Source organism: Chinchilla lanigera, unplaced genomic scaffold (assembly GCF_000276665.1).
Source record: "Chinchilla lanigera isolate Chin_1 unplaced genomic scaffold, ChiLan1.0 scaffold00046, whole genome shotgun sequence".
NCBI classification, from domain to species: domain Eukaryota; kingdom Metazoa; phylum Chordata; class Mammalia; order Rodentia; family Chinchillidae; genus Chinchilla; species Chinchilla lanigera.
In genome coordinates this window covers 2,561,288-2,573,692 of record NW_004955447.1, presented here as the reverse complement: position 1 = coordinate 2,573,692, position 12,405 = coordinate 2,561,288, and the positions used below count along the sequence as shown (strand labels likewise).

Here is a 12,405-nt window from a genome sequence, read left to right as displayed (position 1 = left end):
CAAACTAGACACTGTGACTCACACCTAAATTCCAGCTATTCAAAGCAAATCTGAGGGGCTGGGGATTTAGCTCAGCGGCAAAAGCGCCTGCCTGGGCTACAAAGTGCGCTCCAGGCTGGCCTGCACTGCGTAACGAGACCCTAACCAAAAAAAAAAAAAAAAAAAAAAAACAAAGCAAATCTGGGTAACTTAGGAAAACCTGGACTCAGGAAAGTAAAAACAGAGTCTGAAATATAGCTCAATGGTGGAGCATTCCTAGTTCCACAAAACAGTATAAAATCGATAACACCATACAATTTTTACACCTGAAAGCCCACATATAATAATATAACATGCCCCACATATTTGTATTTTTGCTTATACTCTACTTTCATCTACAGTATTTGGATTATTTAAATGTAGTATGGGTACTTAAAGTTTTCACTTTTTCTTACCAGCATTTCTAAATTCCTACAAAGTCTACATGATTACCAACATTTATATTTTTTACTTATAAGTAACACCAGAACCATCATTTTTTTCCTGTTGAGAAAATACTCCTCAGATTGAGATTTTTTTCAGTAAAGATGTGAACATTTTCATTTTCCTCACATATTTTTGAATGCTCTAATTGTTTTAGTTTTTCTTATTAGTACACGTGTGCATATATGAGGTCGACAGTCCCGTTGTGGAGTTGGTTCATGCACACAACACATCCCAATTCCTTTTTCATGTCCTTTCCCTCCCCTGCGTCCCTCCTCCCTCCATCTCTTGATGCCTTTCCCCTTTAAGAAAGAGCTATGTTCTGATTTCCTACTATCTTTTATTTTGCTCTTTATTTGTACTTTGGCCTTCTCATATAAGAGAAGCCATGTGATATTGAAGCTTGTGTGTCTAATTTATCTCACTTAACATTTTGGTCTCAAGGTGCATCCGTTGTCCCACAAGTGACTCAAGTCTTCCCTTTAGGACAGAGTACTACCCAGTGTATATAAATACATTTTCTTTACATATTCATCTGTTGATGGATATATAGGCTGCTTCCAAAATTTAGCTCTTGGGCTGCGGATGTAGCTCAGGGGCACAGGCACCTGCCTGGCAAGTGTAAGGTCCTGAGTTCAATTCCCAGTACCCCCCCCAAAAAAATTAGCTCTTATGAATTGAACTGCTATAAACATGGATTGCATGGATCCCTGTCATATGGTGTCTTTAACTCCCGAAATGAGTCATTTGAGGGAAAATGGATGTACCTTGAGACCAAAATGTTAAGTGAGATAAATTAGACACACAAGCTTCAATATCACATGGCTTCTCTTATATGAGAAGGCCAAAGTATATATAAAGAGCAAAATAAAAGATAGATAGTAGGAAATCAGAAAATAGCTCTTCTTAAAGGGGAAAGGCAGCAAGAGATGGAGGGAGGAGGGACGCAGGGGAGGGAAAGGAGACGAAAAAGGAATTCGGACGCGTTGTGTGCTGTCGCAAGTAGAATGCCACAAGCTTTTGAAAACTTTTTCAATTAATAGAACCACTGTTTCTGGACAGAAAACCTTCATTTTCACAAACAACTTCAGTATTAGTAGCTCAAAAAGTTCATACAATGCATGCCTTTTGATAAGGAAGCAACACATAACTTTTGTCTACACTTTTATCTGCTTTACTTTTTATTGTTGAAATAAACTTTGCTAATTTCTTTTGGACTCAATATTTTGCTTATAATTTTTTAAGTTCCTTTTATATCATGGATATCATATATGGATATGCCATCCTAACCAGAAATGTTTTTACTTTGATTAATATTTAGCAAAATTTTTTCTTTTATTTCATAACAACTAAATTATCTTTCTATGCTTTGTTGTAGAGGATCCTAAAATAGGATGAAGATTCTAATTTTCTTGCCTGTCACCTTCTTTGCTTGCCTGTTGGTAAATATAAAATATATTGCACATATTTTTCTGTCATTCAGTTGTTAATGATAAGGTGTATGTTCTTATGCCAATGCAGATTTATACTACATACTTCTTATTTTAATTTTATTTCTGCTTAATGTCTTAGTTTAACTTTATGGTTGTCTATTGACCTTGGGATGCGGTCTTAATATTTTTCCTTCTTTCTCCATGTATTAGTGATCTCTAGAACTCCAAACATATGTAAGACAAATATTTAGATACTAACATTCTACTTCTGCAGTAGCACTGCTAAATAAAATTTAGGCCTTGGCAGGCTCTCCATAAATAAACTGTGTGAAGTGGAAAACTAACTATATGGAACACTATAAAATAAATTTATAATATGAAGAATTTCACGTGGATCAAAGAAATTAAGAACATATAGATATGATATTAAATTCCACCCTTACTGATACCATATACTTTTAGATTTGTTTACCAACCTAGAAAGGCACAACATCTATTGCTGCAAACATTATCCAATATAATTTCATGAGCAAGTGTCTGATAAACACTTCCTCCTGTGAGTCTGCTACTTACTCTGTTATCCAATGCTAAAATGCAACGAGGGTCATTTTCCATCCTGTGAAAACCCCTATTCCAGGATTTCTGTCAACCATCTGTTTTTCCTTACACCGATTGGTTTTCCTTATACCCAGTTCATAAAGACATTGGTGCCTAATAATCTCCAGGCTTAGTACCTGGGTGCATGGCCATCATAGTAAAAAGGAGTCCAGCACCACCTGGAATCTGCAGACCAGTTGGACAACTTATGTGAATATGGCACTCATGTGAATATGGCAGAAGAGAGAAATCCTTCTCCTGAAGGACTTCAGGAAGACAGATCCTCCTTATTTCTTGAACTTTCTACTTTAAATCATCAAAAGTTTCCCTCATTTTAACAATGACACCAGAAAGTTTTAAATTGTACTGTGTTCTACTCATCCACACACAACTACATTTTACCTTCATAAATTACAATCAGTATTCTTTTCAAAATGCCACACACGCTCTTGATCTAATCTTATATTCATGCTTCCTTTCAGTCTGCTGACGCACACAAGCCAAGATACCGCAAAGTAAGTTTTTTTTTTTTATATTTCCTTGCATTTCTAATCTTCAGTCATAATTAAAAGCTAGTTCAGCCAAGAAGTTGATAAGCTACAAACATTTCCTGTTTTTCCCAAAGTAAGAAAATATTTTAAAAGAGAGCCAAAAAGTCACTGAAAATCAAAGATTAAAAGCCAAATGAGAATAGTTGTGTAAGCACCAGAATCTTCCCTGTGGATGGTTGCCTATTAAGCACATGTGAACCCGCACAGGAGGGGGACACTTAGGCAGGAGGACAGTTACCAAGCCTTCCGTGCCAATACCGACCTATACTTCTTTTTTCAGTGCATGGTTGTGCTTTTAGAAACATTAAAGTTTTTTTTTAATAAGGAATATTTCTTAAGAACCCACACAATGCAAAAACTAGCTTCTTTTGTTAAAAGCAATGGTGTTCACTGAAAAAGGAATAAAAGCTCAAAATCATCTGAATTTTTCAAAATTACAAATCCCTGGTCACTCTTGGTCGTTTCTGATTTTCATAATCTTCACCCTTGTCAGAATGGAAGTGGGGTAGGCGTGAGGCTGTGTTTCCTGAAATAGGTGTCCTGTTACAGCCCTGCTCTCCCTTTTCACCGCGCTAGACAACTACTGTAAATGAATCCTTACAGCCAAAAACATCATTCTGCTGCTAACACTGAGAAACCAACATACCCAGGTTTAATGACCCAAATTGCAATACTATTTAGACAAACATAATTCCAAACTTATCTTGAAAGTTTAGAATGCTTTTGGCATCTTACTTCTTCTCTACCTTGTTTTTTACCCCCTCCATTTCTTCAACACCACCATCTTATAATTGTCAGAGTGAATGAATCCTGTGAAAGGATCAGAAAGCCCTGGGCCTCAGAGGCGTGGCTCAGGGACAGACACACTCCCTAGCATACATGAGCCCAGTGTTTGGTTCCCAGCATCACACACACACACACACACACACACACACACACACACACACACACACACTTTACTTATCCAGTAATAAATACTGTGGCTAAGGGCAGGTGTCTTTCTAGCAATGTCACCAGCCTAACAAAAAGCCTCCTCCAACAACATGTCCACCAATCTGTGCATGTTTGCTCTGTCCCAACCTCAGGCATCCCATGGCTTCACTGGGGTCACCTTTCCTACCATGAGTACCTGAACACTGGCATTTGTAGTAGGAGGGGAGCAGCTGGGGAGTATGACTGCTCTCACTCCCCAGGCTTTGCCTGATATCACTAATGCCATGTTTCCTTTTGTTCACTCAAAGATAAGTGTGTTGGGAAACATATTTGGGATCTCACATATACATATTATTAGGAATCTCGAAGGCAGTCCAGGCTACAGAAAACAAAATAGAATGCTAGAGCAGTTCTTTAGTAAAGTGTATTGAAAATGACCACTAGGTCTTCAGGGAAGTCTTCCTGGGCTGTGAGCTCTCCTATTCAGTGAAGACCACAGCATCAGTGTCATCAGCATCACAAGACATGGAGCACCAGATAGACCCAGGGGTTTGGAACTCTCTTCCCCCAGTACCCCAAACCTAGTCTGAAAGATACTGGTATGAGCAAGATATATGCCACAGAAGGAGACAGGAACTCATGCTTTGTGGAGAGGCACCTAGAGTGTCATATTTAACCTCAAATATTAGCATCTGCTGGTAAAGATAAAAATGAGAGAGTAGGGTCTCATGGGAGATCCTACGTGAATATCAGGCTAAAGTCTGTCTAACTGAAAGCAATTAAATCAAAAAGTGTCCACCGCCATTGCTGCAATGAAGCTTCACAAAGCCTATAGACAGGAAATTTCCATGGTGAAATAAATTTGGGGAATATTGCATAGGGTAAGCTAAATATATTTGCATTAGCAAGTAAGTCCTGCAGAAAAGACCTATGTCATATATTTCCCCAAACCTGTGCATAGTTATCAGATCACCAAAACTTTTCAACAGAGCATTTATCATAGATGACATGTTGAGCACATTTTAAATAACACTACTAAGTTCTGAAAACAGTAAAAATATACTTACTTTCTTGAAATTTCACCAACCATCAAAATTCAAACTTCTGTGTGAGGTATGCACATTATTCTACCACATTACCTATGGAATAAAGTTAGAATGATTGTATAAATTTAAATGATAATGCTATACCCATTTAAAGTTTAGATGCAGTTTATGCATTCTATCTGTGCGAAAGTAATTGTTTTTATATTCTCTCTCTGAAGCCTCATCATAGTTTTAAAGTTCTTAAACAAAGAAGTCCTGGACAGCTAAGAGATGTTCTACACCAGCAAAGCAGCAGACAGCCAACAAAATTTCAGGGGCCTCTTATACTTCCTCGTGGTCCCCGGGGTCATCTTGTTCCGCACGGTTTCCATGGTTCTAATATCCCCAGACCCCTACAGCCTCTGCCACCTCCTCGCCCGCTCCGCCCCCGCCGCCCTCTGCTCCCGCAGTCTCTGCCATCCGGATTCCTGCCGTACCCCAGCGCTGCAGTTCACGCTGGTGCCCAAGCACAGCCGGCCCCTTCTGCGCCCACTCCCACAGCTGCCACCGTGGCCACTGCCACTGCTGCTGGCAGCAAATCCACAGGTGTGATGCCCAGCGCTGCGCCTTCCAGCACCCTCCAACCTGAGCCCACAGCCAGTGCTACAGGGGCGGCCACTACCCCAGCCACAGAGACCAGCACTCCAGTCACAGAGGTCACCACCCCAGTCACAGGGGCAGCCACCACCCTGGCCACGGGGGCTAAAACCTTGACGGGCACAGGGGCCGCCACCCCGGCCACAGGGGCTGCCACCCCAGTCACAGAGGCAGCCACCCCAACCACAGGGGCCGCCACTGCAGTCACAGGAGCAGACATCACCCCAGCCACAGGGGTCGCCATGACAGTCACAGGAGCAGCCACCACCCCAGCCACAGGGGCCGCCACTGCAGTCACAGGAGCAGCCACCACCCCAGCCACAGGGGTCGCCATGACAGTCACAGGAGCAGCCACCACCCCAGCCTCAGGGGCCGCCATGACAGTCACAGGAGCAGCCACAGGGGCCGCCATGACAGTCACAGGAGCCACCACCCCAGCCACAGGGGTCGCCATGACAGTCACAGGAGCAACCACCACCCCAGCCTCAGGGGCCGCCATGACAGTCACAGGAGCAGCCACCACCCCAGCCTCAGGGGCCGCCATGACAGTCACAGGAGCAGCCATCACCCCAGCCTCAGGGGCCGCCACTCCAGCTGCACAGCTGGAAGAGCGGTAGTAAATTCTACAACTGAGATTAAAGTACACCAAACCAGGAACTGGTGATTTAGCTCAACGGCATAGCACCTGCTTAGCAAGAGAAAGGTCATGAGTTTGATTCCCAGTACCAGAAAAAAACTAAAAAAAATTTTAAAAATAAAAATAAAGTATACCAAACCACAAAAATAAATTAATTAATAAAGGTTTAAAAATGCTTTCCAGAATACTTTCCAGCTAGATAAGTAAATCTGAGATGTATCTAATAAGACAAGCAATTTTTTTGGCACTGTCAAAAAGAAAGATGTACAAATAGCTTGTAAATCTGCCATACAGATTAGAAATGCATAGTCCCCCTTTATTTGAAGAACTAAATTTCATCTCTTTAAGTAGTTAGGTTATAAATCTAATGCTGAGAAATTCTTACCAAAAAAACCAGACGGGGACCAAGGATATAGTTCAGTGGCACAGCGCCTGCCTAGCAAGCATGAGGTGCTGAATTCAATTCCTGCTACCTAAAAAAAAAAAAAAGACAATTAAAATGTTCACCAGATGTGTATAATATGTATGTGTTTTAATCTTTAGTTCCCAATCTTAAAATGTTTTTCTGAAAAGCTTCCTTTAATTAGAGTTTTCATATATTAAACTGAATTTTGACTTCAAAGTTCTTAAATTCTACAGTGTACATTTTTCACAAGAGAAATGTTCCTCTCATTTTTTCAGTATCTACCAACTTTAATAAAACAAACAAATGGATGAAAAATTTCAGGAAATATTATCTTTATCCTGGGAAACAGAAAAATAGGCACAATCACAATCCATACAAGAATTCTCTTTCTATAACACACACACACACACACACACACACATACATGCACCCACGTGTATGCACACACACACACATTATGCTCTAACATGATTCTTCAGAAATAATATTGAAGATTACAAGCAATATAATATGTTATCCCTATTTCCTAATATAGGGTCTCTTATTCTGAATACAAGTGCAAAAAATTATCCAGATTATATAGTATAAAAATCACAATGATAGATGGTAATTGTTAAACACTTAAAATAATTCAGATATTCTTCTTGCACTACATGCACCTTGTATTGAATCTATTTTCATACTTGTAAGAATCTTGAAAAGTGGATGTCACTGAGTCCATTTTTATTAAGAAAACTGAAGCTCTGAGAATTTATGTTACTGTCAAACATCATAAAGTCTTAAGTGGCAAACCAGTCTTTAAAGTCCACTTAAGATAGGTATGGTGGCACACACTTGTAATCCCAATGCTCAGGATCACCACAAGTTCAAGACCAGCCTGGGCTACACAGTGAGATCCTGTCTCCAAACAACAACAAACTCCACTTAACACCAATGGCCAGTTTTAAATGTCCTAGCCAGTATGTGACTGTTCAAAAGCAGCTAAAGGGGGAAGAGCGTCTATACTTTTAATTATTACTTACTATATTTGGTTTGGTTTGCTTTGGTTTGGTTTGGTTTGGTTTGGTTTGGTTTAGTTTAGTTTAGTTTGGTTTTGTCTTTACAGATCCTGAAAAATTGAATACTGATACATCTGTGATTACTTCTCTCACTGTGTCTATCAGAAATATAGAAATGTGGATATTGTGTTTTCTTCTTTGGTATTGCTGCCCTTTAAAAACTTAAAAACTTTCAAAGAATTTGATTAATGCATTGTTAGCCTTTTCCTTATTTAGTTTATCAATGCCTTCATCCCATCAGATGTTTCTATAACAGAAAATACGTGTCCAAGAGTTATAAAGCTATCCAATTATTTTTTGTATGAACACCGATGGATTTAGTGGGAACCAAATAATTACACATGCATATATAATTATACTTTATATAAAAATTATATACCTTTTAGTTATATTTGTATAAATGGTATGTATGCACACATATCTCCCACAGTATCTGCAGAAAATTGGTTTCAGGACCTCTCACAGAAATCTGCAGATGTGTACTCAACTCTCTTATAGAAACTGATATAATATTTGCATATAATTTTTACACATCTGCCCATCTATGTTAAATAATCTCTAATTACCATCAATGCCCAATGTAATGTATGTAGTATATAAATAGTTGCTATATATTTTTAAAGAAGAATGATGAAAAATGCCCATACATGTACAATGTGAATGTAATTTTGTTGGCTGAATATTTCCAACCTGCAGTTGCAGAGCCCCTTGTGGCAAAACTTCTAGATGTCAGAGGACTGGCTCAATATAAAGTTAAAACCAAGACAAAATCCACAGCCCAAAGTGTAAATGCAGTCCTACCTCAGTAGAATAGTCTGGTAAGACATCTGTCCAAAATACACAGGAGAAAAGTGTTAACTCCCTTCAGATATACATATTCTTTATGCATATTTCAAACCTTACCTTCATACTTAAATCAGTGCATTAAATCAATATGCAATTGATTGATTAATTCATTCAAATGATTTAATAAAATTCACCCTGACTGAGGACAGCAAACATAAGGATGCAACTTGTATGTATTCAACTGCTATTCCTCAAAGATTCAAATGGGAAAGATCGACAAGACATATGACAAACAACTGTGAATTGGGAATCTGTAATAAATACTATACAAAGACAGAACGCTAATAAGCAAACTAGGGAGGTGACTGTTAATCTCCCTATAGGAAAACAAACACTAAAAATATTATTATGCACAGTTATAAAAGACACAGATAACCACATCATCTAAGTGCTGAAGAGTTGAAAGGGACTCCAAAAACAAGTAAGACATAATCAAGCCCCAAAGAAATCAGAGGTTGGAATAAAGAGCGCACCTAAATACTAATTTTTTATTGAATCATAAAAATGACCCTGAGAATATAGTGTGAAATTTTACAAGAAAATTATATTTTTTAAAATGAATGATTTCAATAGGCAGAAAAGAAGTAAGAGGTTCACTATTTTAAAAAAAACACATATCAAACATAAGGAACTAAAAATACCTGTCCTGCACCCTGAGGTCAGTGTTAACAAGGGGGTCCCATCTTCCATGTCAGTGCCTTGCCTCACTTCCTCCTGAAATCAGTCCAGTTCCACCCCCCTGCCTCAGGCAGGCTCAGGGCCCCTAGATCAAGTCCCAACTTCTTCCTGAACTCCTATATTACACACGGGGATCACCCTCAACATTTTTGTCTCTCTCACTCCCAAATCCACTCCATCGGAAAGACCTACTGATTACATCCCTCAGACATATATTGCCTCTTTCCACTGCTCTGTAGTCCCCTTGTCTCTGCCGAAGCCCATCTCCGGGCTGAAAGCAATTTCGCAGGTCTTTCTTTCTCCAGTGTCACTTGCTACAAGGCATACTTTACTGCCTAATCATGATCAGAGTTGCAGAAGTAAAAGGAAAATCCTGATTAATATACCTGCTTAATTTAGTTAAGTTACAAAATCAGACATCATGTCTTCACTTAGACAAGTGATCCACAGCGTGATTTTACCCCTCAGGGTATACTTGGCAACGTCTAGAATCTCTGATGATCACAGCTGGGAGGATGTTGCCAGCATCTGGTGGGAAGGAGCCATAGATGCACGGTGCAACCCACATAACAAAGAACCACCTGACTCACTCAAAAATGCCAGTGTGAGCGTTAGAACCTTGACCTAGACCAGCATGCTACTGTTGAACTTTTAAGACAAAAGATGTTAATGTATGAGTTGCGCTTTCTAAATGAAAGTCTCAGTATCAGGTTGAATTGCAGCATTGGCACTTTGTGATAAATAAATGGGCTTTGAGTTGCGGTTTGGGCACTCATCTCTAAAAGGTTCACCATCACTGCCCTAGACTCTACCCCCTTTTGTATTCTTCACAAATAGACACTGAGACACTGGGACATCCAGTGTGGTGGGTCTCCTGGATTAATGGCCCATTTCTCCCAGCTCCCTTTATGCATGCTCAATGCTGCACCCTCTTACACTGTCTCTGGGCCTGCCTGTTGGTATTTTCTGGCCAAAGACAACACTGTATCAAACAAACTTCAGAAAAACTAGAGGTTCATGACAATGAAACTGGCACTTTGGAACATTCTCCTCAGTGAGATTCTTCTCAGGCCTCTGGGAGAGCATAGCACTGTCTTGAAAGGGCATTTGGTTTTTAAAAATGTGAGCACGTGGGGTACTTTGATGACCACTGATTTACTCTTTCTTATTTACACTTTCCCTTGCTATTCCAGCTTCTCCTGCCCTTACGGCAACTCCACGTGCTTGTCCATGTTCTAAGCTTTGCCTTAGGTACAAGGGGACACTGGAGTTGCTGTGGGCCTTTCTAATCATGTGTTCTTCTGTTAGTCAGCTTTTCACACTGTGTAAGTTATCCAGTCTCTCACAATTTACATCTATGTGTAATGGGAATCACAAAGAACTATTCGCTTTGACCCTATCATTTTACCATGGAAGAAAACAAACCTCCAGGCAGTTCATGAACATCCCAAAAGCCATATCATGAGTAAAGGGCATGGGAGTCTATTACCAGCTCCTCTTGGTGGAAATCTTTGTTCACTACATTCATAATAATCCTGTTGATCTTATTATTTGGCCCATCCGTACTTAATTGCTTCTTTGGCTTTGTCTCCTCCAGATTAAAACTGTACACCTACCCAAGATGAAAATGCCTGGTGCCTATTGAGGGCCTTTAGACAGACCCTCTGGAGAGTATCTCTGACTGCCAATCAACAACTATGACCCCTTTCTGCCTGAAGAAGCCAGAGCAGTCATCACCTGCCGTTACTCCCTCATGGCAGTTTGGGTTACTTCTTCGGGGGGGGGGGGGGGGTATGTTATAGGCAGCTGAGTTAGATAGAAATATTATAGGCAGTCAGACAGGGCCAGGCCCTTGAAGGAGCCAACATGAAAGACAAGATAAGATTCTTATTTGATGTGGGCCAGACCTAAAAACAAAAGATTAAACAAATACACCCACATACCTCCCCAGGGATGGACATCAGGGATTGATATTCTAAATAGGTAGCAATCCCCTTGAAGAGTCCTTGACTCAACCCCTTACAGGAAAAGCACCTGTTCTGTATTCATTTCAACTTCCCCATTTGATCCTGATTTAATCAATTTACCTGAGCAATTCTTATTGGCTGACCATAGTTTTGTCCATTTTTCCCCCTATCTTAGACCCACCTCACCCCGTGGTTTTGTTTTATAAAAGTTCCTAGAAAAGACAGAGTCTTGGGCAACCCACTCAGACCCCTCTTCTGTCCCTCTCTTGGACAGAAACTTTCTTGCCCTCAATATATATATTTTGCTCTTTAAAAAAAAAAAATGAGTAAAGGGCAATGTCACCTTTAGAAATGAGGACTTTTCATTTCCATTTCAGGAACAATGTGCTGCGCTCCTCCCAAGTAGAAAGGTGTTTTTTAAGCCATTTGCACTATCATTTCAGCATTATAGGTGCATCATTATTTCCTTTGTTTTTAGAGTCCTTCAGTAGTTTTAAGTAAACTCCTTCCTGTAGGTTGAATAGTATGTTTAGTAATAAAACTTATTAAACTACCCTGATATGATTTTAGCACTAATTCTGAAGTTCTTTCTTAATTTAAAGCTAAGATGTTAGTATCTTCTTGGCTATGCCTTGGAATTACAAGGTATATTAAATTTAAGCATTATTTTAATATTTACTAAACAATAAGTATATTATATGAATGGTTAAATTTTCTAAATATCTGATGTAATTTTCTCAGAAAACTCAAATATAATCAGAATTTGTGCTGTTGTTTTTCAAAACAAGATCTCATTATACAGTTCAGGCTGGCTTTGAACTTACTACATAGCCCAAGCTGGCCTCCTACTTATAGCAATCCTGTCTCAGCCTCCTAGAACTGAGATTGCAGGCATGTGCCACCACACCCAGCAATAACCAGATATGCTAAAGAAAAAAGTTATGGAAATATATATATATATATATATGTGTGTGTGTGTGTGTGTGTGTGTGTGTGTGTGTGTAGTGGAAATTAAGAGGAGCCCAAGAATACTCTCTAAGGGAGATCCCGAAAGAGAATCTGAATTTGTTTGATTATATAGTTGGAATTATCAAGCTAACACTATTCTTTTTTTTTTTTTTTTTTTTAAAGAATAAAAGAAGGATAACATAATAA

The 12,405-nt window shown here is 39.4% G+C and overlaps 1 protein-coding gene across 1 annotated transcript in view; it reads left to right on the top strand.

Moving 5' to 3' along the window:
* LOC102026169 (ice-structuring glycoprotein-like) overlaps window positions 1–6,356 on the top strand; it is a 7,699-nt gene extending 1,343 nt beyond the window's left edge. The window contains exons 2-4 of the mRNA XM_005392788.1: window positions 1,841–1,904; window positions 2,975–3,007; window positions 5,241–6,356. Coding sequence (XP_005392845.1) covers window positions 1,857–1,904; window positions 2,975–3,007; window positions 5,241–6,275 — 1,116 coding nt within the window. The 5' untranslated portion in view covers window positions 1,841–1,856 and the 3' untranslated portion in view covers window positions 6,276–6,356. The remainder of the gene's footprint in view (window positions 1–1,840; window positions 1,905–2,974; window positions 3,008–5,240) is intronic.
* Window positions 6,357–12,405: the final 6,049 nt, after the last annotated feature.